General features: G+C 40.9%; 1 protein-coding gene across 1 annotated transcript in view; it reads right to left on the bottom strand.

Moving 5' to 3' along the window:
* PNLIPRP3 (pancreatic lipase related protein 3) overlaps positions 1 to 27243 on the bottom strand; it is an 82625-nt gene that overhangs the window by 4606 nt on the left and 50776 nt on the right. The window contains exons 3-10 of the mRNA XM_049855102.1: positions 25377 to 25531; positions 20073 to 20192; positions 19226 to 19357; positions 16835 to 16943; positions 11326 to 11445; positions 11123 to 11245; positions 7201 to 7319; positions 867 to 999 (exon numbers count right to left, since the gene is read on the bottom strand). Of these exons, the coding sequence (XP_049711059.1) occupies positions 867 to 999; positions 7201 to 7319; positions 11123 to 11245; positions 11326 to 11445; positions 16835 to 16943; positions 19226 to 19357; positions 20073 to 20192; positions 25377 to 25531 (1011 nt within the window). The remainder of the gene's footprint in view (positions 1 to 866; positions 1000 to 7200; positions 7320 to 11122; positions 11246 to 11325; positions 11446 to 16834; positions 16944 to 19225; positions 19358 to 20072; positions 20193 to 25376; positions 25532 to 27243) is intronic.

Below are 27243 nucleotides of genomic sequence, written 5' to 3'. Positions count from 1 at the left end.
CACCCGAGCCCCAAAGGCACCTCAAACGTAACATGTTAGAAACTGAACCTCTCATCTTACTCAAACCAGCCACTCTTCCCGTGTTTCCAACCTCAGGGAGTCCCACATCATCCCTCCAGCAAGAATTATCCTTGACTTCTCCCTCTTCTTCATCCCTCAAATCTATTCGCCAAGGTCTACTTAAGATTCGACTGCCTAACCATCTCTGTAATCTCTCCACTTCTCTCTACCTTTCTGCCTGGAGTGTTACAACTGCCTGACAGGTCACTCTGCCTCCATCTTGCCCCCCTCTAATCCAAGCAGCAACTAGAGTCATTTTCTAATTCTTACAACCCTTTACGTGCTTTCTATTGGCCCAAAGAAAAAGCCCAAACTCACCACATGGAACACAAGGCCCTTCATTCTCAACTTAATTCTCCCACCTCATCTCATATTACCATCCTCCTCGTCCTCTACACTCCCTCAGGGGCATCTTCCTTCAGTTCTGCTCTCTCTTACCTCCACCATTTACATATGCTGTTCCTTCTTTCTGGAATATTCCTCTCCTTCTCTGTCCTACTCATCCTTCAGGATTCAGTTTAGAAATCACTTTCCCTCAGAAGGCTCCTCTGAGCTGGTTGTGGAAGTTCCTCCTTAGTGTTCTGTGAGCTCCCTGAATGTCTCATGGCATAAAGTTTATTACTCGGGATTGAAACTGAGATGTTATTTGTAGTCTTCCCCACTAGCCTACACTCAATGAGGGACTTCGCTGTATTGTTCTTCACTGTTCCAATGCCCAATACTCAGTAGACACTCATTAAAAACTTTTCAATTTTTTAAGATAAGCACCTCGAAGCATTACAATAAAACTTAGTTATAATACTTACGGGCAAATGGGGAAAGAGTCCCTGTGTTTAAAAAATAATATGGTCTATCATCCTTCATGTTTTTGAGGTGAAATCTATCAGCAAAGTGACCCATTGTTGGGCAACCTTCTTCGGGACAATGGAAGCAATTCCCCTGGGGACAGAAAATAAGTAGTTATTTAATTAGAAGTTTTTCTCTTCATTAAACTCATGATATATTACTAAGCTATAATAAATCATTGGAATCTAAGTAAATAAAGTATATGATTTAAAAATGACCAAGTTGCCAGTTTTCAAAAACAAAGCAAAACAGAAAGAACTGAAAGAAAAAGATAAACTACCTATTATAAAAATGGGTAAAGGATATGAATAGATAACCCACATAAGAGGAAGCTCAAACAGTAAAAAACCAAAACCAAACCCAGTGCCGTCGAGTGGATTCCGACTCATAGCAACCCTATAGGACAGAGTAGAACTGCCGCAAAGAGTTTCCAAGGAGCGCCTGGTGGATTCGAACTGCTGACCTTTTGGTTAACAGCCGTAGCACTTAACCACTACACCACCAAGGTTTCCAGCCCAAATAGTCAGTAGCTATGTAAAAAGATGCTCAGCCTCAATACTTACCAGGAAAATGCTAAATAATAAAAGATACGAGGGGCAGGTAGGAACGAAATGCAGTGTGCTCCTTTTAAGATTTGTGGAAGTTTTTTTTTTTTTTTCAATTTTATTTATTTTGTTGTTGAGACTATGCACAGCAAAACACATCAATTCAACAGTTTCTACATGTAAAATTTAGTGACACCGATTACCCTCTTCAAGTTGGGCAACATTCTCACCCTCCGTTTCTGAGCTGTTCCTCCCCAATTAACATAAACTCATGGCCCCCTAAGTTTCCTGTCCAATCTTTCCAGTTGTTGTTGCAATTTGATACCATAAAGATAGTTCTTAAAAGAGCATAATGCTCAAGGCAGATGTTTTTTACTAGTTGCGCTAAACTATTGTTTGGTTTTAAGAAATCTTCAGGGGATATTTTTGGTCTAAGGTTTAAAGATTATCTCAGGGCAATAGTTTCAGGGGTTTGTCTACCCTTTGGGAGTGTTTGTGACATTTCTGTACTTGTTTTGGTAATGTTTAAAGAATCTGTTTGTGATATTTTTGCATAGTTATTCAATCCTCTTTTAAGAATAATTAAGGGTTTCAGGTTCTCAGCAGATGTCTCATACAGAAATGAAGTCAGCAGAACGAATGTGTTTGCCACCTAGTCTGTTCTTTCCTACTCTTCATACTCAGCAGAACTGAAAATTAAAACAACTGACGACACCAAGTACTGGTGAAGACAGAGAGTAGAGAATTCTCATTTACTGCTGGTGGGAGTATAAACTGCTATCAGTGGACGGCAATTTGGTAACATCTAATAAAGAGCACATACACTTTGAAAATTTCACTTCTAATATATGTCATAAAGAAATTTCCTTCCAAGTATGTAAGGAGGCATGTAAGGGGCATTTATTGCAGTATTTCTTTTAATAACAAAAATTGGAAATGACCAAAATGCACATCAGTAAGGGGATGAATAAATAAGTGGTGGTTGGTTCTTATAAAATAAATGCACATCAATGTAGATCTCGAAATTATAATATTTTGTGAAAAAAGAAAACCCAGAAAGATATTTATAATGGGATACCATTCATTTGATACATGTCAAATTCACCTCAAAATCTGCCTTAGGGTACAAAGTGAAGGATATAAGGGACTTTGATTTCTTCATTTTATCTGTAAGTTTTTAACTCTAAAGTGTAACTAAGAATCTGTGTAGCGGGTGATTGAGCATTTGGGCTTTTAAATTTATAAAACATGGACACTTATGCTAGGACTACAGGAAAACATTATTTAAATACCATTTTTAATAAAGGGAAATAATAGTAAGGGCTTGTATTTATTGAGTGCTAATCAAGTGCCACGGGAGAAAGATGTAGCTGTCTGCTTCCGTAAGGATTTACAGCCTTGGAAACCCTATGCGGTAGTTCTACTCTGTCCTATAGGGTCACTCTGAGTCAGAATCGACTTGATGGCAGTGTCTTTTTTTTTCTTTTTCTTTTTGGTAACCACGTGCCAGGCACTGTTCTAAACACTTTGTGTGTATTTAACTAATTTAATCCTCACAAAATCCCTGTGAGGTTTGTTGTTGTTGTTAGGTGCTGTCTAGTCGGTTCTGACTCATAGCGACCCCATGCACAACAGAACTAAACACTGTCCGGTCCTGCGCCATCCTTACAATCGTTGTTATGCTTGAGCTCATTGTTGCAGCCACTGTATCAATCCACCTCATTGAGGGTCTTCCTCTTTTCCGCTGACCCTGTATGATGTCCTTCTCCAGTGACTGATCCCTCTTGACAACATGTCCAAAGTATGTAAGATGCAGTCTCACCATCCTTGCCGCTAAGGAGCATTCTGACCACACTTCTTCCAAGACAGATTTGTTTGTTCTTTTGGCAGTTCATGGTATATTCAATATTCTTCACCAACACCACAATTCAAAGGCGTCAACTCTTCTTCAGTCTTCCTTATTCACTGTCCAGCTTTCACATGCATATGATGTGATTGAAAATACCATGGCTTGGGTCAGGCGCACCTTAGCCTTCAGGTGACATCTTTGCTGTTCAACAATTTGAAGAGGTCCTTTACAGCAGATTTACCCAATGCAATGCGTCTTTTGATTTCTTGACTGCTGCTTCCATGGCTGTTGATTGTGGATTCAAGTAAAATGAAATCCTTCACAACTTCAATCTTTTCTCTGTTTATCATGATGTTGCTCATTGGTCCAGGTGTGAGGGTTTTTGTTTTCTTTATGTTGAGGTGTAATCCATACTGAAGGCTGTGGTCTTTGATCTTCATCAGTACGTGCTTCAAGTCCTCTTCACTTTCAGCAAGCAAGGTTGTGTCATTTGCATAAAGCAGGTTATTAATGTCTTCCTCCAATCCTGATGCCCCGTTCTTCTTCATATAGTCCAGCTTCTCATATTGTTTGTTCAGCATACAGATTAAATAGGTATGGTGAAAGGATACAACCCTGACACACACCTTTCCTGACTTTAAATCAATCAGTATCCCCTTGTTCTGTCTGAACAACTGCCTCTTGATCTATGTAAAGGTTCCTCATGAGCACAATTAAGTGTTCTGGAATTCCCATTCTTTGCAATGTTATCCATAGTTTGTTATGATCTACACAGTCGAATGCCTTTGCATAGTCAATAAAACACAGGTAAACATTCTTCCGGTACTCTCTGCTTTCAGCCAGGATCCATCTGACATCAGCGATGATATCTCTGGTTCCACATCCTCTTCTGAAACTGGCTTGAATTTCTGGCAGTTCCCTGTTGATATACTGCCGCAGACGTTTTTGAATGATCTTCTGCAAAATTTTGCTTGTGTGTGATATTAATGATATTGTTCTATAATTTCCACATTCAGTTGGATCACCTTTCTTGGGAATAGGCATAAATATGGATCTCTTCCAGTCAGTTGGCCAGGAAGCTGTCTTCCATATTTCTTGGCATAGATGAGTGAGCACCTCCAGTGCTGCATCTGTTTGTTTTAACATCTCAATTGATATTCCATCAATTCCTGGAGCCTTGTTTTTCGCCAATGCCTTCAGAGCAGCTTGGACTTCTTCCTTCAGTACCATTGGTTCCTGATCATATACCACCTCTTGAAATGGCTGAATATCAACTAATTCTTTTTGGTATAATGACTCTGTATATTTCTTCCAAATTCTTTTGATGCTTCCTGCTTCTTTTAATATTTTCCTCATGGAATCATTCACTATTGCAACTTGAGGCTTGAATTTTTTCTTCAGTTCTTTCAGCTTGAGAAAGGCCGAGCATATTCTTCTCTTTTGGTTTTCCATCTCCAGCTCTTTGCACATGTCAATATAATACTTTACTTTGTCTTCTCGAGAGGCCCTTTGAAATCTTCTCTTCAGTTCTTTTACTTCATCAATTCTTCCTTTTGCTTTAGCTGCTTGACGCTCAAGAGCAAGTTTCAGAGTCTCCTCTGACATCCATCTTGGTCCTTCTTTCCTGTCTTTTCAGTAACCTCTTGCTTTTATCATGTAGAATGTCCCTGATGTCATTCCACAACTCGTCTGGTCTTCGGTCACTAGTGTTCAGCGTGTCGAATCTATTCTTGAGATGGTCTCTAAATTCAGGTGGGATATACTCAAGGTCATATTTTGGCTCTCGTGGACTTGCTCTGATTTTCTTCAGTTTCAGCTTGAACTTGCATATGAGCAATTGATGGTCTGTTCCACAGTCGCCCCCTGGCCTTGTTCTGACTGATGATATTGAGCTTTTCCATCATCTCTTCCCACAGATGTAGTCAATTTGATTTCTGTGTGTTCCATCTGGTGAGGTCCATGTGTATAGTCGCCATTTATGTTGGCGAAAGAAGGTATTTGCAATGAAGAAGTCGTTGGTCTTGCAAAATTCCATCATTCCATCTTTGGCATTGTTTCTATCACCAAGGACATATTTTCCAACTACTGATCCTTCTTCTTTGTTTCCAACATTCGCATTCCAATTGCCAGTAATCATCAATGCATCTTGATTGCATGTTCAATCAATTTCAGACTGCAGCAACTGATAAAAATCTATTTCTTCAACTTTGGCCCTAGTGGTTGATGCGTAAATTTGAATAATAGTCGTATTAACTGGTCTTCCTTGTACCTGTATGGATATTATCCTATCACTGACAGCGTTGTACTTCAGGATAGATCTTGAAACGTTCTTTTTGACGATGAATGTAACACCATTCCTCTTCGACTTGTCATTCCCAGCGTAGTAGACTATATGATTGTCTGATTCAAAATGGCCAATACCAGTCCATTTTAGCTCACTAATGCCTAGCATGTCGATGTTGATGCGTTCCATTTCATTTTTGATGATTTCCAGTTTTCCTAGATTCATACTTCGTACATTCCAGGTTTTGATTATTAATGGATGTTTGCAGTTATTTCTTCTCATTTTGAGTCATGCCCCTGTGAGGTAGGGGTTCTTATTCTCCCTATTTTACAAAGGAGAAAACAGAAACACAGAGAAGCTGAGCAATTTGTCTAATGTTTATCATCTAGTAAGTGAGGGGACAGATACGAGCCCTGACATTCTAACACAAGTCCTACTCTTTTTTTTTTTTTTTTTAAAGACAACTTGGGTAAAAGTAGAATAAAACATATCAAGGAAATTGACTCAAAGTTGTCTAGTTTTTAACCAAAATTAGCATTCACATGGCACCGGAGTCAGCTCCTAAGGGTTCTTCAGTCTGGCGGTGTGATGCCCATTATCTCTGAATATATGACTCTGACACCACTTTCAGCATAGGAAATGCCATGACCTCTTAGCTTCTCAGGGGTGGCATCCGTGGCAGGAAGAAGGCGAAGTTGGGGAAAAAGAGGATTTATCTGGGAAGTGCCAGTGTGTGGGATGTTCCAAAATGCCATCAAGTTTCCTGAGAACAGCAGTTCACCAGGGCTCATTATAAGCAAGGACAAACTCTGAGAAGACACAGACACCCTGAGCTCATCCACCTGCCTTCGTTTGCAACCGGAGGCAAGGCGTGTTCTGTCCCAATAGTGAGCTTATTCACAAAGTGCTGTTACTTAAATGAACTTGAGCTGGAAACCCCACGTTTTCCACCCCAATAAAACAGGGGACTAAGTCTCCAAGGCACAAGAACAAAAGTCTTTTCTACTTCCCACTAGAAAATAGATTTTCTTTTTCCTTTTCATAGTTATACCCAATGAAAAACACATTTAGCTCAGATCTGGCACATGCTTTATGACACAAGCAAAATCAGATTTGGTATTTTGTCACATATTGATCTGTGTAGTGCTCTTATGCCTTAGTTCTGCTATGTATAAATAACTGAATTTTAATAAAATAATTTCCATGTTCCAAGTACACGGTAATATATTCAGTTATAGTTATTGATTGGTGCAGCCTTCTCAGGGCATCTTTGAAGATGATATTTAAAATATATGCACAGAAATATTTTTGCCCTGGACTTATGCCTGTTACACAGTAGCACCTAATTACTGCATAACAAATGGCCAAAAAAGCAAAATTGGATATAATCTTCAAAACAGCTGAAACAACCAGAATACAAATAGTGGGTTCAGTTATTTCAGCCCTTCAGCAATCTCAGCTACTGTTCAGTACTCAGCAGAGAAACAATCCATTATTTCTCAGAATGGCAGATAGGTTTTTTTGCTACGTACTCAAAAGCCCTAATTTCAAGTTGGCGGATCATGTTTCAAAAAATTAGTTGATAATTAAATTTCACTGCAAAGTGTTTTACTTACTGCTTTAAAAGATTCATAGGATCTACAAGGATAAGCAATAAATGCATCCGGATTGAGAATGCTTTCAGCATAAAAGCGATGACTCCGGGCATGGTTACAGTCAAAGAAGGAAGTTACTTCTGCGAAAACAATTAATTACCAATTAACTGAAAGCAACTGACTGATAACAGATGGCGTGAACCATTTCTTAGAGTAACTTCAAATGCAGTTTCTGGACTTGGAGAGGCTAGACAGCCAGACCTTGTGTGTAGGCTTGGATACTGCACAGCATTCATCAATATTCTCATATTCTTATCTTTGCACCAAAGGATTCTTTGTGTGAATCTAAAGGGACATTCAGGCTGAGTAAAGAAGCAAAAGCAAATGTAGATGACTTTGTCCTCTGACACTAATATCCCCAAGCACTTCCCGGATCTCTGCCAAAAGCATTTAGAGCTTTAAGAGTCCCTGTGCACACAGCAGCTCCACTCTAGAACAATTAAGTCCCTGTCTCCCCTTTCGTGCAGCAAGGACTGAGTTCCCTCTTACTCAGTCACAAACTATCCAGCCACATTAGTCAGTACATCCCTTTAGCAGTACCTAGAGATGAGGGAGGTGGGGCATATTATAAAGAATGTTAATAGCATATGAGTTTTGCCATTGTCAGGCATGATATCGTTGCCACCAGTAGTTAGGATATTGCAGTAATAAACAATAGGGATCTAAATATATTTGTGCCATCTGAAGTCATCATAGCATTCTAGTCGTTTCTGCTTTCCTTACCTTGCATAAGTAACGTTCTTACTATATGGCATCGACCATTCTTCCAGTGACCTATACGGTTTAGTTGATCTTTAAGAAACTCTAGTCTCTTAAATTATAGGTCACCAGAAGGATGGTCCATGTGGTAGACCCTTATACTAGAATAGTGGGCCTTTACCCTTTCACAATGTCATGTTACCCCTCCTCCCATCAAGAGATTGCACCTATTTTTTCACTCCTCTGGAATATGACTTGTCTTATGATTGCTTTGACCAAGAGAGTATGGAGGAAGTGACCTGGTTAAATTCCAGAGCCTAGTCCTTAGAAGGCTTAGCCTTAGCCAGCTTCCACTCTGCCTTTCATGGAATGGAGCCACCATGTAAAGCAGTCCCAGCTACCTGGCTGGGGAGTGAGACCCTGAAGGATAACAGACTATGTGGGGAGACAGGCCACTTAGAGGATTAATACCAAGGTCCCAGACATGTGACAAGGCCACTTTGGAGCTCCCCAGTGCAGAGGTGTGTCTCAGGTATGGCAGGTTTGGAACCTGCCCTGGGCGTCACTTGAAGGGGCGGGGAGGTGTGCCACTGAGCTGTCTATTAACCCAGTACAACCCAACATCTGTCCTTCCTCAAGTACCATAGACACAGAGGCACACAACGGGAGGTAGAGGGTACCACTTGCCCCCAAGTGCAAGTACAAGTCCAAGGGGACGATAGACAAGGCACGGAATGACATTCCGTGGTGCCACAGATATGAAAGGCGCCTAACTGAGGCAGCCAGACAAGAAGGGGGAAGGTGTGTGTTGCTGCTATCAACGTCTATTCATCTTGAAATGGGGGCACGTGCAACTTAGAGATTGCCCCTGGGTGCTTGTTACTCTCACTAGAGGGGCAATCTCAGTGCTTGCCATAGGCACCCTTTTCTGTAGATCTGCCTCTGCTCCCCACTCAGCCCAGCTCCCAGCAGGATGCAACCACAGGGGTCATCCCAGCTGACATCACCCGGAGTAGACTCTGCTGAACTCTGACCAAATCCTGACCCATAGAACATGAGCAATAAAATGATTGTTCTTTTAAGCCACAATGGTTTGTTATGCAATGGATAACTGAGACAGCATAATTTCAGAAATGCAATAGAATCAGCAGAGATCAATACTTGGCATTATCTTTTTTTTTTCCTAAAGAAATGCTTCTATATCAGGTTATTATATATACATATTTATAGTCACAATTGATTGTGATTTGGACAAGATGGATTTTAAAGGTAAATGGTTTCTTAGTAACAAATATAATGTAAAATAGAATATTGTGAAGCCTTAAAACTCATCTAAAGACTTAACATGAATGATAGATAAACATGCTTTTAATCTAATAAAGTTGTAGGAAATCTTTGAACATTTCAAAATGATAGCTTATGATAAATGTATATTTTACTTGAATTGATCCTTTACAGAATGCCAAATGCTTTATGTATAATACTTAATATAGTTATAGTTGGGTAAGAAGTCTTATGCTCTATATTTTATCCTAATAGCAATGATTTTAAATTACAATATAGAAAAATAAGAGAAAAATCAGTTTTACAATAGGCCTATTTTTGCTTATTTGAACTAGGTAGAATCAGCTTAATTCTTGTTTTAAGTGTCTGTAGATTCATCAGTTCATAAAAAAGCAGCCATTACAAATTGCATTTACTCTTTGCACAAATATTAAAACTTTGTAATTTATCTCTGGTGAAAAAGAAATGCAAGCTACTCTCAATGTCACGGTCTTTATTCTAAAACAGCCAAATGAAAGATCTAATAGTTTCATCATCAAGATATTCTGGCCACACAGGATCAGCTGGTGAGATAGCCACCATTCAGCTGGCAAGGCACAGAATCGTTCGAATTTTTCCTTTTACTATCCAGGTGTTTAAACACCACAAGCTGAACCATATATTCCTTTTGTGCCCAGTAATTTACAAAGTTAGGTAAGCCTACTTGTGGTACTGGTTAACTCTCACTTGTCAAACTGGAAAACTCTTGCTTGACAGGAAATCTCCAATTATAAGGCACACATCTATAGGGCACTCAGTTATGAGTTATCAGTTATTTATACGAGGCACAAAAATATTTTATATCATATCACCTTATCATCATCATATCAAAATACATGTTACATTATTATGTATTATGTATGATATGTTATGCATCACTATTTTACATCATGATGATATGTGGAGAGAGAAGGGAAGAGAATTCCCAAATAATAAAATTTTGGTGCCTTATAACTAAGTGTCCTATAAATATTACTATTATTGGCAACCACTATAAAAGGTTAAAAGCTATTAATTTAATTTGTGAGTACAGCCTCCAAGAGTGATTCTATTTAAAAAAAAGTTAATCCATGTCTCTTTTCTGCTCAAAACCATCCATAGCTCCGGTCTCACTTTAGAAAAACTGAAGTCCATCGAATCTTGTGTTATCTCCCTCTGCCTTATTCCCCCTCTGGTCTCATCCCTAATAGCCTCCTCTCTTCCACTTTACTCGAGCCACAAGAGCCACCTCACTGCCTGGAACCTGACAGTTAGACTCCTGCCCCAGATCCTTCGCACTTGTTGCCCCTGTCAATGTGGAATGCCATTTCCCCAGGTATTTACGTGACTAACTCCTTTGGATCTTTATTCAAGAGCCATCTTTTCAGTAAAGACTTCTGGCCTCCTACTAAAATCTCCTTCCCCCATTTCCACCCCCACTGCTACCAAAACGTGACTTTCCCTTCTATGCATTGTATTGTCTCCTTAGCACTTACACTCTTTGTTTATTGTTTTCCTTCCAGATTAGAACCAGGGCAGAGATTTTTGCCTTTTGTATTCGTTCCTATGCCTGCTGTCCCTACAATAATGCCTGGCATATAGTAAGTACTCAGTACACATGTGGGGAATAAATGAATGCATTCTCTGCATTTATATTGAGTGACTACAATATGCTAGACATTGTGCCAGGCACTGAGGATACAAAGGTAACTAAGACACGGTCCCTGGCTTCAAAGATGTCACAACTAGTGGGGAGCTTCATACATGCAACTGTGTTTGGGGCTAAAATATAAATACATACAGAAAGGATGTGGGATCCCACCCAAGGATGGAGCTGAATGGATGATATATGAGTAGCCTTCATATTTTAGAAAGTATTTACCTTTCTTATAAGCACTGAAATCAAATTTAAATAAAGGTGTTAGCAAGTCATCGCATCCGGGCATGTACTTTCCTCCATTTGGGTAAAAGTCAAGGTGACCACAGGCATTAATAGTCCCAGCACCTAAAGTAGATCAAAGCAGGGTAAATGCTTCTAAAAATCTCTGTGTTTCGATGAAGTTTCTGCTAATGTTAAAAACTTACCAAGCTCAAAGAGAAAGCGAGCTGCATTTGTGTGAATGATATCGACAAATTTGGCATCTGAGGGGTCCAGCCTGACTTCCTTTGGAGTATCGTGGAAATACGGCCCAGCTGGGTCCAACCCTAGGAGAAAGCATCATGTCTATTACACAGAAGGACTTGCTATACAAGCGCATGCTTGATTGCGATGTTATTTTGGAAGGATAGATGGTGAAGGCAAAGTATTCTTTCCTATGTAATGCAGATAGAAAGAAGATAAGAGAAAGGTCAAACACCACTCAGGACCAAGTACAGATACAAGAACTGAGTATATAAATGCGGTCTGTATACACTGCAATGTTAGATTCCTACATACAAATAAGCCTGTGTCTAGACAATGCCAAAATAGTTGAGGAAGTCAGAAATCTCACGGTGGCTATTCTAGGGTCTGTATACGGAATGCTAGATAGATAATAAAGGTTATGGATTACAGGCATGTGACAAGATCTGTGTGCAAAAAAATACATAAATAAAAGTGAAGATAAGGCCCTTCAATATGCAAAGATGGATCTACAAAGCAACACAGTTAAAATAACAGACTTTCCGTCCTTCGCTAAGGCTCACTTAGTTCCACTTCACAATATTACAAATGAAAAATCTGAAGCCCTGAGAAGTGAAGTGAGTTGCCAAGGAAAGAGAATGTGAGAGAAATGGACCAAGAGCCCAGATGGCTGGATTCTCTGCCCATTGTCTCATATTCAGATGTTCAGTAAAATAAAGGTAAAATATCTGGAGGTGGCTAAAACATTGTGTCTATTCACATATCCAACCATTTACTCATTCAACAATTATTTATCAAACCCTGGTGGCATAGTGCTTAAAAGTTTGGCTGCTAACTGAAAGGTTGGCAGTTCGAATCCACTAGGTGCTCTTTGGAAACCCTATGGGACAGTTGTACTCTGTCCTATAGGGTCGCTATGAGTAGGAATTGACTTGACGGCAGTGGGTTTGGTTTTGGGTATTAGTGCCAGGACTAGGTTTTGCTCTTGGCCCAATGAGGAATGAGGGCTAGCCTTGTTCTCACAGAGATTCCTATCTGGTAGGGAAGGCACCTCAACACAGTGTGAAGAGACGGAGGAGAGCACAGAGAAGCAACAGATAACCCAGTCCTGGGGAATTAGGACACGCTTCTACTGATTTGTTTTTTTTTTCTACTTAAGATGGGACATAAAAGCAGAGATGTGAGGGAGCTAGCCAGGACAAAGATGGGGTAGGCAGCATGCTGGGGAAGCAAAGAGAATTGTACATGGCCTCCAGGTAAGAGACTTAAGCATATTTGAGAAACCGTAACTAGTTTGCTGAGGCTAGTGTGTAGAGTTCTAGAACTTGGAAAAAGATGAAGACAGCATTGTAAACAGGAGCCAAATGTAATCTGAACCATATTAAAGAGTTTGGACGCAATATGGTTTGGGGAAGTTCTTGCAAGTCTGCAAGAGGGGGAGACTGGTAATCAGACTTGTGTCTTAGAAAACTCTCTGTCGTAATGTGGAGGCTGGCCCGAGTGAGAGGCCATGGGCACAGCTGCACTGACCCCTCTGGAGATGAGATATGAACAAGAAATAAATGTTTGTGCCACAGTGGTGGGTGTTTACTGCCTCAACTACTTAGCCTGTCATAGGGGTTGTTTGCTTGTCTTTGTTGTTCTGTTATGATCATTCAAAGAGCAATTGGAGAATGGGAAGAGGAGTGGAGGGGAGAAGACGGGAGACGATGGGGGAGGGGAAGAGAAGGGGGGCCTCGGATGGAACCCTGAAGAACGTCACATTCAAGGCAAGACGGTAGAAAAGAAACCTACAAAGTAGCCTGGAGAAAAGCAGTCAGCGTAAAACAAAGAAAATCAGGATGTGGAACCATAGTAAGCAAGAAGAGAGAGTATTTCACCAAGGTGGGAGGGGTCAACCAGGTCAAATTCTACAGAGGGTTAGGTAGGATGAAGATTTAAAAGGTCTGTTATGTCAGACTTGCACTAAAAAGCCATCTGTGACCTCAGCACAAGCGGTTTTGGTAGAAGGTGGGGAAAGAAACCAGACCGCGGTGCGTTGAGGAGAGAAGGAACCCTGCGGAAATGGAGCCACTAGGCTTTCCAGGAGTTTGGATCTGAAGGAAGAGGGGCGGGGGCACCGGATAGAAGGGAATGTGAAGTCAGGGAGGAATGGGCGTGTTTCAACGCTAATAGGTAAAGCCAGTAAAAAAAAAAAAGGGAGCTTGAAGATATTGGAGAAAAAGCTGACAAATGACAGAGCAAGACCCCCAAAGAGGGGGTGGAATTTGCAGCACAGAATGAGACAGAAGGGTCAATGAAGTAAACCAAGACGCATCTGAACAAAATAACCATCCTTAATTAAAATAAAATAAAATAACAAAACTAAAAAAATTGATCTCTCAATTTTTTCTAGGACTGAATTGTTAAATTTCAACTCTTGCAAGAATTGTTTTTGTTTTGATGGTGGGCAAGCACTGATTAGATACAATCTGATGAAGTCAGGTGCCCTGGAGAGAAACATTCAAATATAGCAGGTGTGCCTCAGACTATGAGCCCTGGTGGCGCAAGGGGTTAGGAGCTTGGCTGCTAACTAAAAAGTCAGCAGTTCTAATCCAACAGCCCCTCCTTGGAAATCCCATGAGGCAGTTCTACTCTGTCCTTTATAAAGGGTCACCATGAGTTGGAATCGACTTGAAGGCTACTGGTTTGGTTTTTTTTGTTTGTTTCTCAGAGTGTATTGCTGGAGGGCAAGAAACCCTAAATAAAAAGTTTAAAAAAAAAAAACACAAAAAAGACTGGTCTGGTCCTTCTAAGTGACAGAGAGGGGTTAGCATTTGCATCTGTGGCTCTGGGATATCTCAGGAGAAAAGGAGAACCAATAGGTTCAACTACTTGCATGAGAACTTACCCCTCTGGGGACTGAGGTTATTAACGTGCATGCATTTGTGTGGATGTGTGGGTCAGCATAGGAGGAGTAATTGTTTCTCAAACAGGGAAAACACTGATGCTGTTTATAGATAAAAAGAAAAGAAAAACTTGAATCATCTGAGTAACTCCCTAATTACAGTCATTTATGAGGAGTGTCTACCATTTATAATCATCATAGACACAGAAATGTATGAATGTCCTTAATGTGTGTCAGATTAATTTTGTTTTAAGTGGTGTTATGATAAAGCTAAATTCTGTTTCTGAGGTCTCAGTTCTCTGTTATTCAAGAAACATGATTGCTCAAACACTCACTACTTAGAAGGAACATAGATTGCAACATCCAAATCATATATGTTCTCTGGACAGTCACAGAGCCTTTTAAAAGTTACTGTTTTCTATTTACCCAAAAGGATAATTTACCTCACTGGAAAAATGGAAGTTACATAGTGTCTGATTTTTGGAATAAGAATTAATGAAAACAAAATCTCCATGAATTTATCGTAACCAGTAGGAGTTCTTAATACTTGTACGGCAATGTTCTTCCCTTCATTTAGGCTGGAATGCCTCACAGAAGGCCTGGGCCCCCATAAGGTTCCTCCTTCAAAAGCTGTGACCATTTCTTCTTCCCCCTGGGCTTGAAAACTGAGAGCCAGCAGGGGATTTGTGCCACCCATTGACTTCAGAGCAAAAATACAATTTTATTATCCTAAATAAGAATAATGGGGAATTGGGAGCAGGGAGCTGGGAGAAAGAGGGTATTTTCAGCAGGAAAAGTCTGTTACACACCAAGAGATGGCAGAAGCAAAATACGTTAATCCAATTTGGAATTCTTATATATTTTTAGAAAAATACATTATAAGTTGAAAACCTGAATTTAATGCAACACACACACACATCTGCAGATAATTGATTTTACAATAGGAAAGTGTACACCTACCATGTGCCACGGTAAAGCAGAGGGTCAGTGAAAAAGAGGAGGACCTTCCATGAGATGGACTGACACAGTGGCTACAACAATGGGCTCAGACACAGCAACAATTGTTAGGATGTTGCAGGACCGGGCAGTGTTTTGTTCTGCTGTGCAGGGGGTTGCTCTGAGTTGGAACGGATGCAATGGCACCTAACAACAACAACAACAACTAATGTGCCAGGCCCAGAGTGGCTGTGGGATAAGGAGGCTCTTGAATAGTTCATGGTCAACTGAAAATAACAAGCACATAAATAATTAGGAGACCATATGATATGATATTTGTCTTTTCAAATCTAATAGAGGCAGAATTCAAAGATTAAGGGAAGCACGGAGAACTAGGCCTGCCTGGGAAAGAAACATTTGCCGTGAATCTTGAAGGATGAACAGGAGATGTTTAGGGAGAGAGGCCATGTGCGAAGGTCCAAAACATGGAAAAATACAATGAAACGTGAAAAATTATATAGCAAGCTAAGAAGTCATGAGAAGTCTTAAGCCATGGAGTGGCATGGCCTGTATCCAGAAGGATGACCCTGGCAACACAACGAGACATGGCTTGCAGAGAGACGGACTGGGCTGGGATACCAGCTGGGGGCCAGGCCAAAGTCCAGCAAGAGCTCGGCTAGTGGCCAGGGATGGAGGGGCACAAAGCAGATGCAAGAGACGTGGGGCTTGGTGACTGACTGGTGGAGGGGGGTGCTGCTGAAGGAGAGACTGGCCCAGCTTGGGGCTAACGGAGCTAATATTTTTATCTCCACCCATCTGACTCAACAACTGGCTTGGAAATCAGGGTGCAGGAAAGGAATATGCTTAATTATCACCCTCAAAAACACTCAACTCATATATGTTTTGAGAGTGAGAAGCCATGGGCACAGCTGCACTGACTCTATAAATGTTTTACTCTATAAATTATTTCCAGACTTAATAGTATATCTAGGAGTAATATTCAAAATTTTAGCAACTGGAAGGGCATGGGCACTGGCCTTAAACAAACCAGCTCAGTAGCACAAGTGCACACCGGGCGAGCTCCAGCCCTGGGTGTCATGGACACCCTTACGGGACAGTCAGTGGGGTTCCAACCTGTTCTTTGTAGTAGAGGTATGCTATTTCTAAAGCAAAGGAGCCCTGGTGGTACAGTGGTTAAGCACTCCGCTGCTAACCAAAAGGTCAGCAGTTCGGATCCACCAGCAGCTCTGTGAGAGAAGGATGTGGCATTCTGCCCTTGTAAAGATTACAGCCTTGGAAACCCTATGGGGCAGTTCTACTCTGTCCTATAGGGTCACTATGAGTCAGAATCAAGTCCACAGCAACGGGTTTGATTCTGGGTCTATTCCAAAGCATGGAATGTGTCATAATCCATTCAGCCATCCCCTGGACAGGAGGCGGTCACACTGTTCCCATTATTTTGCCACACAGACCGTGCTGCACTGGGCACCCCGGACAGTCACACTTTGAAAACACTTTCGTGCTTTGTTTTAGACGACTCTTACACTTGCTTCTGCTGCTTCATTTGGTGACGGTTGTTCCGATGTTCGATATCATGAGTAAACAAAGTACATAAACAAATGCAAAGCCCAACTCTGGGGCACGCTCACCAGTTATCCTTCCGAGGCCTGGTGTCCTTGATCCAGCGTCCCCCGCCACATGCGCTCCCAAGCTGTGGCCAATCAAGTGCACTTGAGAAGGTGAATATCCAAATTTTGTCTGATAGAAGTTTTTAAAGGAAAACAGAACAAGTATTCTTAGAAAAGCAGGTAGAATGGCTTAAATATGCTTTAAAAAAAAAAAAGAGCTGGCATGGTTCTTTGGCATACAGAGTGGGGACTGGTAAAGTGACAAAGCGACACTTGCTGCCACCTACAGGGAGGAGCATCAGGTGGACCTGGAGGAATGACTCTCTTGGCATGATTCTTCTGTCCGCAGGGCCTCGCTGTCCTCAGGAGAAACAGAACATCTAACTACTGCATCTGTGGCTTCGAGCCCTGGGTCCACCCTCCCTGTGGGCCAACCTTTCCAGCACGTGCCCAAAACGGGCCAAAAGGAAGCACACACCTATGCTGTTAGCCCTCCAGGGCACGTACCACTAGGAAACGTCTGGGATGACTTTGGTCTTAAAAGGGGAGTTTTGAAGAATATTTACAAGGAGGCTATATGCTTAAGAGTTAGAAGAACAAACCAAACAAAAACCCAACCAACTTAATGGGAAACAAAACAAGTATTTTTTGTTTCATTTAAGCTTTAGGTTCTCTTCATAAAAATAGTGAAAATGAAGTAATTGCCTTCACTTGTGTAAATCCGTCATTTGATGAAATGTTGCATTTTTTTTCACTAGCTGTGACAGTATTATATGTTGCTTTACAAAGAGTATTTTCTCTCTCATTTACATATTGGGATGGCTACCCAGGAATGGTTCCTGATCATTACGGTGTCCCTTCCTCCACTGCTGCCGCCATTTTACATTTCCGCTTTCTTTCCTGGCCTCCTGTACAGGTTGGTATCTGAGATGGGCTCTTGGCCCTCCTCTGCTTCTATGCTTCTCGTCCTTTCCATCTACTTCGCCCTCTGCTGGCCCCAGGACCAGTCCAGGTGGGTTAGTGCGGTGCCTAATTAGCTGAGGTGAGATGGCAGAAGAGAGACAGGGAAGAGGCCCACAGCCATTTCGTTGGCTGTTCCTTCTTCAGACCTGGCTTCTGCATTATTCCCGGGGGTTTCCCAAGACCCCCTCACCCCAGGGCCTCTCCCACTCCTCACCCTGGGCCTCCAAGACTGCCCATTCAATTCAGTGGACATTTAATTTCGCAAACACTTTTCCTTCAGTTCAGCAACCCTCTCCTCCCAACTTCCTACAAGCCACTACTGTTTACTTACTGAATCTAGAAGAGCCCACAGATCAAACCCCAGGATCAACACAGAAATTCCCAGAGGCTTTAGACTGGGTTTTCTCTGAAGAGTAGATAAATCTTCTTCATCCTTTGTATACAAAGACTCGGGCACTGTAAGTACCTCCTTGCACAGAGCAGGGACAGGAGAAGGGTGCGGGCCTAGGTGAGTTGTTCTGTCCCCAATCCTTTCTCCAGGGTGTTTACCAACTGGGAGAGACCTCATTCTGGTCAGGGCTTGACATCACCTCTTCAGAGAGGCCTTCCTGGAATACCCTAAGTTAGATTCCATTTCTGCCACTTTTCATCCCATTGCCTTGGGTTTTCTTCACAGCACTTGTCACCAGCTGACATTTTCTTGTTCATTTATGTGTTTCATTCTACTTCATGCTCTGACAGAGCAGAGACACTGTCCTGCTTACAGTAGTATCCTCAGTGCCGGCCCTTGGCAAGTGCTGAGGGTAGTGTCTGTTGAATGAACTAAAAAGCTCTCCTTGAAAGTCTGAAGGAGTCATTGAGTCCTTAAGTTTTACTTCTCTGCATTTAATGGTGGGAAATTACCTTCTACAATGGTAGAGCACTTGGAGATTTGTAAGTGTCTCAAGGTGTATCTCTCATAAAGAGCAAAGCTCGACTTTATTCTTTTAGAATATGTGTAGGTTAAATAGTTGTTTCTGGATTGGCCTAGAATCCTAAATAATTCACTGCCACAGAACCCCGTTTCTGTGTGAAATTTCATTTCACGTTGTGAAGAAATAGTACCCATAAGATGGGGATGCTTTATAATCAAAAAGAGGTTTACAGTGTGGTGAAAATTAACCAACTTGGTCCTACACGCTGACTAAGGCAGCCGTCCTTGGGGAACTTTCTGGTAAGGAGCCTGTGAAGAGACACTGCCACCTAGTGGTGCTTTGTATAGGCACAGGCACTTCTTTCAACCGGAAGAAGTAGAAGTAACGCCCCTTTTCTCTCTCTACTATGCTTTATTATTTCACGTGTTCAGTACTCGTCTAAGCTAATAAAAAGAATATAAAGTTGTCAAAAATTCTGGATGCTACAGTTCAAAACCAGTTAGATATAATTTAAGTAAAAATCAACGCTTCTTACCACCAGGATATCAATAAAATAAGCCACCTCAGCACCGACAACGCGGAGATTGTTTACAGCGTGGACGTATTCCAGTGAACCGTTAATCCAGTCTACATTAACGCAGTTCACGTCTTCCGCTTGTAGCAACACCTAGAATAAAGGCTTATAGTATCAGATAGTATAGATTAAGTATTAAAGAAATAACTGCTTTTAAAAAAAAGTGTTTAAACAATTGGCTCCATAATGAGAAACAACCTTAGCTGGTGTTTGAGACCTTACTGTATGTTAGGCAGTGTTCTAACCTTTTTACATACATGAATTTATTTAATCCTCACAACCACTCTATGCAATAGGTATTACTCTTATCTTCAATTTACAGATAAAGAAACTGAGGCACAGGCAGGTTAAGTAACTTGCCCCAGATCACAGAGCTAGTAAGTAGGAGAACCAGGACATGAATCCCGACAGACGACTCCACCCCACTATATGGTCCTATGAATAATTAATTGTTTATGATGTTTTCCATCTACTAATCTCAGGTATAAGAGAGGAAAATTGATTTCATGGAGTAAACTTGGAAAATTTTCTTTCCACAGATAAGAAATTGATCATACCATTTAATCCTTTGTCAGAGGTAAGAATTCACCAAAATTGATAATAAAAATCTGCTCCCATTAGAACCTATGCAATTCATAATAAATGAAAGTAAACAGAAAATGGTAATTCATTTGAGGCCCAGGAACATGGACAATGTGGATAACTGAATGGAGGATTCCTGTGAATATGATTACTACCTTGCAAAGTATATTCATGTTAAACATAAAGCGTTTATTCTAGTGTAAAGAGGACACTGTTCACATCATACATTGCACATGTCTCTCTGCCATTTCCCATCTGTTTTCCACCCAGGTATGTTGATACGAGTCATCTTGTTTGTTCCGAAGTAGGAGGCTTGGATAGTTGAATAATTCACTGCACTGATCTCCTGTTTCAAATGAAAAGAGATTAAGATGATGATTTAAATCATCTAATCTTTAGTAAAATTATTCTAAATCTGCTCCAAAGTCTTTCACTAAATTTGATTTTGTAACCATCTGTTTTATTACATTTCAATCAAAAAAATTACTGCTACATATTGCAAAAAGTACCAACAAATTATTAATGTATTATAAAATGCAATATGCAAACTTAAGCATGAGGAAAAAGAAGTGCTTGGTTCTAAGGCAATGTTTATAAGTCATTGTTGGGTGAGTTTAGATCATACATTCAGTGAACTTTACTTAGCACTTCTCAGTTGTCAGTGTAATTCATGGGAATTATCTTATTTGAAGCTTAGAAACATCCAGCAAAGGTGGCAATAGGATCGTCCACCCACATTATGAATGAGGAATAGAAATTAGAATCTCATCACAGGAAATAAAACAGCATGTTGTGTGCGTCAAGGCCATTCTTATTCATAGCGACCCTATAGGTCAGAGTCGAACTGCCCTACAGTATTTCCAAGGTTTTTTTTTTTTTATGGAAGCAGAATGCCACATCTTTTGCCCATGGGACTGCTGCTGGTGGGTTCAAACCACTGACTTTTTGGTTAGCAGCCAAGCACTTAACCACTGCGCCACCAGGGCTCCTTCAAAACAGGATGTTAAAGATAAATTTATATGCATGTTAAATATTCTTTTGTATTTCTTATATTTAGTTTTAATAACCAAACTCTCAATGGCTTTAGAATACTAGAAATTTAAGTGGTTTTGTTATTAATAGAAAAATTAAAAGGCATAATTATAGGCAATTCTACTGAAAAAATGAATACTGTAATCAGCAAATAGCAAGATTTCAATGGTGAATCCCATAACGGGAGAAGCAACACATTTAAATACTGATGAGATTCAAACAAAGAGCCCATTACTACCTGTGTTTAATAGTAATATGCAATTAATCATAAAACATGCTGGCTAAAGTATCTCCAAGACTGTAAGAAAAAGATTACAAGAATCTTAAGGTACTTTACACAGTCATTGTAACAGCTAACACCCCTATCTGTCCGTGTGCTGGGCATTCTTCTAAGCACTTTACAGAGTAGCTTGTTTTACCCTCACAACACTTGGAGGTAGGTACTATCACCATCATCCCATTTTACAAATTAGGAAAAGGGGACACTGAGAGGTCAAGTTGCCCTCAAGTATTGCAGCTAATGGGCCCTGGAATCGGGGTTCAAACCCACATGGTCTGTCTCTGAAGCCATGTGACGTGTTAACCACTGGGCTCTCAAGTTGTGTTCTGATCATAGTGTTCTCTGCTGATAGGATCCAAACTGGGTGTGGCATTTGCTGAGGCAGGGAGTAAAATCAATTCTATTCAGGCTTTCTAAGAAATCCTTCTGTGCTAAATAATGCAATCCCAGTGCAGAGATGTCCATCTAATATATCTAAAAGAACCCAGATGCAAATACAAACATCCCCAACTCCTTCAAACAACTGCTATATTTCTGTTTCTACGTCAGAAAAGCCTATTTTGGAGAGGGAGTTTAGTAGACGTTTGTGTATGCTTTCCCTAGTTTGAAGAAGTGGGACCTCACTCAAACCTCAAAGTGGCAACGTACTGTGGGATACTAACATCCTCTGTTGTCAGAACTGAATAAAGTTGAAAAGATAGAAAAAACATTTTTGTTCACCTCACATTCAATCTGGCATAAAAAAAACCCTCTAAAATAGCATACTAGCATAGAAAACGGGAAACTCCATTCAACATCCTGGAATCAGACTCTGCCGCTGCACAAAGAGAAACTAAAAACAGTGTCAATATCATTCAGAACAGGTTATTGAGAGAGAGGACTAAAAGCATCAAAGTTTAGCTAAGCGCTCAGGCCTTTCCTCTTGACATTCTTCTTCTTGACTGATGGAATCTAATTGGTGCTGGAGAAACCCATTCTACAAGTGCTCACTGCATTCCAGGTGATCTCATTCCTAGTAAGTCAAAAATAGTCAACAGGTAGGTATGCTCCAGCCCTAACTACAGCTGCAGACACAGAAATTGGTAAAAGTATGCCAATACGCGTCACCACCAGTGACCACATGAGCCACTTGGTTAAGGAGTCATGGACTCCTGGGAAAGTGGGTGGCTGCATCCTTACAGAAGGTAGCGGAGAAGAGAGTATGACAAACCATTTTATGAAGAGTTTACGTCTGTTTTCTCATGAACAAAGGCAGTCAAATTTATTGGTCAGGGCTGGGACAATCCTTGCTTTAAGGATCACACCTTGGCTCATCCTATATCCTAGCTTTAAAACAAAACAAAAACAAAAAACATTTTAACAGCAAACTATCATTGCAAGATTCAGGTACAGGACTGGTTTTTAGCCACACATGATTCTGTCCAAATGGAGGGTGTGGAGAAGACCTGGTGTGTAGCGGTTAAGCGTTTGGCTGCTAATCAAAAGGCTGGCAGTTCGAATTCACCAGATGCTCCTTGTAAACCCTACGGAGGCGGTTCTACTCTGTCCTATGGTGTTGCTATGAGTCAGAATCGACTTGAAAGCACTGAGTTTTTTTTTTGGGTGGGGAGGAAGGGTGGGGAGAAGACCTGAAGAATATTGTTTTATGGTCTCTTTATCAAGGAAATATTGGGTTTCCCAATTTTGTCTTCACTGGCTTAGGGATTTATGCTGCCTCACCAATGACTCGTCTGTACCTACTTACTTACTCTTACTTACTCCACAAAAAATTCATGTGTATGACCACATGTACAAAAGGATCAATGGGCCCTATATGTACTGAGGGTCATGACCAGGCGACACGGTCCTAAATGGACAGATGTGCCCTCAGAGTCCTAAATAGACAGAGAAGGTCCCTCAAAATATTTTTATTTTTACTGTGCTTTAAAAACATTTGAATTCAACATAGATTTTCTCAACTTTTTGACAGTTATAAAAATCAAACTTTTGATGATAGGTTTTTTATAAGTTTCTCTAAACCCAAAACAGGAGCCCTGGTGGCACAGTGGTTAAAAGCTCGGCTGCTAACTAAAATGTCAGCAGTTCGAATCCACCAGCTGCTCCTTGGAAACCCCATGGGACAGTTCCACTCTGCCCTATAGGGTCACTATGAGTCGGAATTGATTCAACAGCAACAGGTTTGGTTTGGTTTTGGTTTAAACCCAAAACAAGTTTTCTTCTCTACCCTAGGTAGAGTCAGTTCTACAGAACAGATGTTTATTTCAGTAAAGAGTTGTGTGTGTGTGTGTGATAAGCAGACAGCTACAAATCAGACTATATTTGTATGATTATATGATGTGAAGGCCTCCCGTGTGTGTGATGGGTCAGATAGAAAGCAAGCCTCAGGGTTATAGATGCAGGTGAAGACAAAATGATCTCGTGTTGGGGGGTATTCCCTCTCAGGCCCCTTTCTCTCCTGTTCTCTAAATGCAGATGCTCCACCTGGGTCTACTACTTGTCTCCACCACTCGCCTGTCAGTTTGTCATACGGTGGTGGCTTGCATGTCGCTGTGATGCTGAAAGCTGTGCCACCGGTATTTCAAATACCAGCAGGGTCACCAATGGTGGACAGGTTTCAACGGAGCTTCCAGCCTAAGACAGACTAGGAAGAAGGACCTGACAGTCTACTTCTAAAAAAAAAAGGCAGCAGAACATTGTCTAGTATAGTGATGGAAGATGAGCCCCTCAAGTTGAATTATGAGGATGGCGCAGGACCAGGTAGCGTTTCATTCTGTTGTATACAGGGTTGTTCTATGTTGGAACTGACTCAGGAACAGCTAACACCTGGGTCTAGTCTCATGCTTTGTCCTCACCCCTGGGATCTCATATACTCCCTGGGTTTCCACTCTCACTTCCAGGTAAAAGACTTCTGATTCTCTTTCTCCAGGTCCAGACTGACCACTAAGGTGTGAGAGGAAAATTTTCAAAAGTCTGCCCAGACTTGACTTGTTCAGGCTTTAGCCCATTCTCTCTTACCCAAAATTTGCTCTTCTTTATGATAAGAGGGTCATTGTTTTCCCAACCATTCATAATCTCAGGACAGTAATTGATGTTTATCATGTCAGTTTTATATTATCCTACTCACTTTCTTTATACAAGTTTAAGCTAGTTCCCCATGTCTAATCTAAACTGTGCTATAGTTCTATTTAGTGCTGTCAAATAGAACTCTCGGTGCTGATGGAAATAGTCTATATTTGTTCTGTCCAATATGGCAGCCACTCTAAGCCATGTGTGGCTATTGAGCACTTAAAACGTGGTTAGTGTGACTGAGGAACTGAGCTTTTACTTTTATTTCACTTTAAATTTTATAACCATATGTGGTAGTAGCCACCACATTGGATGGCACAGCTCTAAATCATCTCCTGGTCACCTCCAGTCTCTCCCAGCTCCAGACAGAGGGTGCACTTCTGACAGAGTCAGTGTGCTAAAGCACCTCTTCCAAACCCTCAATGGGGACTCATGGCTCACAGGAAAAAGCCCGGACTCCACAGGAAGGAATGATACAATTTATCCCTAAACTACTTTTCTGACTAACTTTACTTTTGAGACCAGCCGATCCCAACACATCATTCATCAAGCATGCCCTGAAGTTTCTCTCCTTTGTGTATTTATTCATGCCATCGTCTTTGTTCCAACCCCCCCCATTTATCTCTGGTTATAAAGATCTGTCCGTACTTCGGGACACCCTTCGAATATGATGTCCTCCTCAATGCCTTTGCTAACTCCCATCCCTATCCCCAAGGTGAAGGTAAGCTCTTTGTTCCCAGAGTCTCTTATCTGTGTCTTACATCACAGATCATAATTTGTATTGCATTAAAGGATCTGTATAAGTACCCTATTTCCCCTTTTATAATGTAGTTAAGACAGTCTTGATCAATTCAATTCGATACGTAATAGGCACTGTTGCTTGTTCACAGTCTTCTGTGTGGAAGGTTCTCAATACATTTACCTGAACTTAATATCAAACTTCTCTTATGTAAAACAACGTATGTCTTCCTATTTAAATATTAGAAAAATAATATGGGAATCTGGTTCACATACTAAAAATAAATATTTGCCTTTAAATCAACAGCTAATGCCAGAGTAGCTTACTGTATCTACATATCTATACCTTCTTCATCTATACATACATCTTATATTTTAGAATAGTCTATGCGTGAAGGAAGCAAGTTAGCCTACCTGGGGGGCATTACGATTATGAATAGTATAGAGCAGAAAGCGAGTGTTTATCTCCTCTGGAGACCAGGGTAAACCTGTCAAATGTCCTGACAAAATCCCCGTCCACGGCAAACCATCTTTAAAGCATCCCAGCCTTTCATAACAAACTTCTTTTCCTGCAACAAAAAAGATGGAGTATTGGTTTTATAGGAATCAGGCCTGGAGAGAGGCTTTGTTTCTTTTCACGCTGTGAGGGTGAATTTAAATTAGTTTTTAAGTTAAACACAGTCTGACCCACAGAGATTCTCGTCAAAACATGCTCTTCTCTCTTCCCCTGCTCCATCCCAAAGCACACATTATGACTCTGTAGATCACGGTGCCGCAGATGAGAGTGTGCGGGCTTTGGAATAAAACATTCCTGGCTTCGGGCAATTATTTTACCACCTTGAGTTTCAGTTTCCTCCTCAGCAAAATGGGAACATACCATTTACCTTAGAGTCTTGTCGTGAAGACTAACAGAGTCATTACACAGCAAAACCACTGTAAAGGACCTGAAAAGTAAGATGGAAAAGGGACTGTGTTTTCCCTGTGCTTCTGCTTTTCTCGTTTGCCGGAAACCTCTTGGTGAAAGGAATCTGTGTTCCCAGAGCCAAGCCCCATGGCTGGTACACAGTAGGCAGCCCATATGCATGTGTTTCAGGAGTGAAAGCGTAAATGAGAGCAAAACTTCATTTAATTTTAACCAATTGTCTTCTTCCTGGAGCGCAGTTTACTAATCTCTAAAATGAGAGGCTTTGGGGAAACTCGACCTTGGGGAAACTCGGCCTTGGGTTCTGATTTATCCTTTTACTACGCCCTTTCATTTACATTTTCATTTAACACCCAGAGAAGAATTAAAACACAAAAATAACTTCATGTTATACCCTTTTACGGAGGGATAGTTGAATTTATTCAATTAAATCTTTAGTATTATTTGTCAGTGTTGGTTAGAGTTGTTTGAGGACTTGTGTTTGAGTATTTTCTTTTATCATTTACCAAAAATACTAAATAATTCTTTGAGTTTCAAATCCACCATATCTGAGCTTCAAAACTTTAGGCGATTTGCAGTTTCTCCACTCCCTAAGCATGAGATTCACATCAATAAATGTAGAGGATAGGGGATTAAAATGATTTTTTTAATCAAAGTATTTTTTGTACAGATGAACAAATACCCTCCCCATTCCCAATGACAATCTCTCTCCCCAGTGGAAACTACTTCTAAACATGCCTGCAGCTCTTCTATGGAGAAAGATGTGGCAGTATGCTCCTATAAAGACTACAGCCTTGGAAATCCTACGGGGCAGTTCTCTTCCTATAGGGTTGCTGTGAGTCGAAATCAACTCGATGGCAGTGGGTCGTAGCAGCAGCAGCACTTCTGGTGGTTACCTCCATATCTGTATATAATGTCCTTACAAAAAACCTCAAACCCACTGCCTTCAAGTTGATTTTGACTCATAGTGACCCTATAAGAGAGAGTAGAACTGCCCCATAAGGTTTCCAAGGCTGTAATCTTTATGGAAGCAGACTGCCACATCTTTCTCCCAAGGAGTGGCTAGTGGGTTCGAACAGCCAACCTTTCAGATAGTGGCCTAGCACTTATTCACTTCACCACCTGGACTCCTTCAATGTGCTTATACTATCAGTATTTTTATTGATCAACTTCAGACGTACATGATCAATGAACTTTCAGCAGTAATAAATGAGGAGTTGACTCTCTTATTTCCTGTATCAGCCAAGGTTCCGTCAAGAAACAGAAACCATGCCAGTTATTTTACTGTAAGAATTGCTAATTAGGTACTGGAGAACTGAAAAGACAAAAGGAGACACTGCAGTAGAAAATTTCAAATGC

The sequence above is a fragment of the Elephas maximus genome, chromosome 16 (genome assembly GCF_024166365.1).
Source record: "Elephas maximus indicus isolate mEleMax1 chromosome 16, mEleMax1 primary haplotype, whole genome shotgun sequence".
Taxonomy (NCBI): domain Eukaryota; kingdom Metazoa; phylum Chordata; class Mammalia; order Proboscidea; family Elephantidae; genus Elephas; species Elephas maximus.
The sequence above is the reverse complement of the archived record's forward strand: the minus strand, read 5'-3'. Positions and strand labels throughout refer to the sequence as shown.